General features: G+C 26.0%; 1 protein-coding gene across 1 annotated transcript; it reads right to left on the bottom strand.

Moving 5' to 3' along the window:
* Positions 1 to 502: 502 nt before the first annotated feature.
* Positions 503 to 1,386, bottom strand: LOC118071139 (uncharacterized). The gene is made up of 3 exons (XM_035090117.1): positions 1,229 to 1,386; positions 1,035 to 1,146; positions 503 to 740 (listed from the first exon to the last, which is right to left on the bottom strand). The coding sequence occupies exons 1-3, from the start codon at positions 1,290 to 1,292 to the stop codon at positions 635 to 637; spliced, it is 282 nt and encodes a 93-aa protein (XP_034946008.1). The 5' UTR covers positions 1,293 to 1,386; the 3' UTR covers positions 503 to 634.
* Between the last annotated feature and the right edge of the window lie 283 nt (positions 1,387 to 1,669).

Raw genomic sequence — 1,669 nt, 5'->3', positions numbered from 1 at the left:
TGTGATAATTAGTGTAATATAATTAATCATTCTTTACATTTAATGACAATCTTCTTGTTGGCTTGTTTAAAGAAATTTTAATTAAATCGAAAAAATCATAGCTATTATGTTGAACTAAGAATATTAGTATTTAAAACTATTTGATGATGAATAAAAATTTTTATTTTTTACGTACAACTGAAAGATCGATAATGTCAAAGAAATTTTTTGTATATATTATTAAGTCTTAAAAAATTGTACGTCATTATTATGAAGTCTTTCGATAGATGTTTTTATATAATTATAGCCTGAGATAACTATTTGATTAATTAAGTTTAATATTTATTTATTAAACAATCTAATGATTTTTTAATAGATATAATAAAATACAACTATAATAATTTAAAGTATTTCCATACAGTAATCAAATTTTAAAAAAATTTTGAAAATTATTAAATAACAGAAAAGCTCATTTAAGTTACATGATAGAAAAAAAATGTTTAATATTAAATACAACACTCGCTAGTGTATAGAAATAAATTTTTATTTTAATACTTTCAAAACAGCATATAATACGAAATAGTAAAAACATTGATAGTTATCAAAATATGAAATATCCGGGCCAGTAACAATAAAATTTATGAAAACTTTATTTTTAGGAATCATTACAGATAGGTCCTGGACAGCATTCAGGGAAAGGTTTAGTATTATCTTGCTCTTTGTAACCCTTTTCCAGACCGCTACATCGCCATTCTGAACATCTGTGAGAGCAACAAGTTATTACAGTATGAATTATTATCAATCAATCAATGAAACAAAAAAATGATTGATACAGTCAAACTCCTATAATTTTTACGCCTCGGGCCAATTTTTCTAAGAAGAAAAATTACGGGGCCATGTTTTAACATGTAGACTAAACTATAGCATATTGACATTTACTATACATAAAGTAAAAATTACGGGGCTAAAAATTATAGGAGTTCGACTGTACAACGTTTTTTACGTTAAAAAAACTCTAGTCATTGTATTTAAACAAATGAAATAGATTAACTCACCCACTAGAGGTCCATGCACCTTTGTCATCACATTCGAAAATAGCGCATCCTTCTTGTACTTTAGTTCCAGTTGGTACAATTTTTTTTGAATCATCTTTACTTTTACAATCGGCTTTGAAAAATTTTTAAGAATATTTATTTCAATGAAAATAATTAAAATTAATCAATTTAAATAAACTAAATCAAGTAGTTACCATTTGCTTCTAGAAGCAAACATGCCACAGAAATGCATACAAATAAAATAACAATAGTCTTCATGTTGAGTCAATCAAACGACAGTCGAACAGTCCCAAAGCCTATCTTTTCGAACACTGGTGTCAGCTCAAAACACAGCTAAATATTTATAGGAAGAGCATACCGATATCCCCACTCATCATTTAATATTCTTATACATAAAATTTTTGGGAAATATAATGCGTAATAGAATACATAAACTTATTTACTAAAGCTAGACCACTATGGTGAGTTAATATTTATTTATCTAAATGTTTTTAGTTACAAAAACACTAAGTACATCCAATGTAATTAAGAGATTAAGAACATCACTTGAAGAGTTAATGATATTATAATGTCGTATTAAAGATCATAAAAAATGGCAAACTCAATGATGTAATATTTACACTCAATTCATTCAG

Source organism: Chelonus insularis, unplaced genomic scaffold, assembly GCF_013357705.1.
Source record: "Chelonus insularis isolate UGA/USDA-ARS -01 unplaced genomic scaffold, ASM1335770v1 contig_75_pilon, whole genome shotgun sequence".
NCBI lineage: Eukaryota > Metazoa > Arthropoda > Insecta > Hymenoptera > Braconidae > Chelonus > Chelonus insularis.
This window is presented reverse-complemented; position numbering and strand designations above follow the sequence as displayed.

What these genes read in the sequence shown, in the direction of transcription:
- LOC118071139 (XM_035090117.1), bottom strand. Translation starts at nt 1,292, where the DNA reads ATGAAGACTATTGTTATTTTATTTGTATGCATTTCTGTGGCATGTTTG. An exon ending in TTTGCTTCTAGAAGCAAATG is followed by an intron (nt 1,147 to 1,228) that starts GTAACTACTTGA and finishes AATTTTTCAAAG; the next exon opens with CCGATTGTAAAAGTAAAGAT. An exon ending in GGTGCATGGACCTCTAGTGG is followed by an intron (nt 741 to 1,034) that starts GTGAGTTAATCT and finishes TTGCTCTCACAG; the next exon opens with ATGTTCAGAATGGCGATGTA.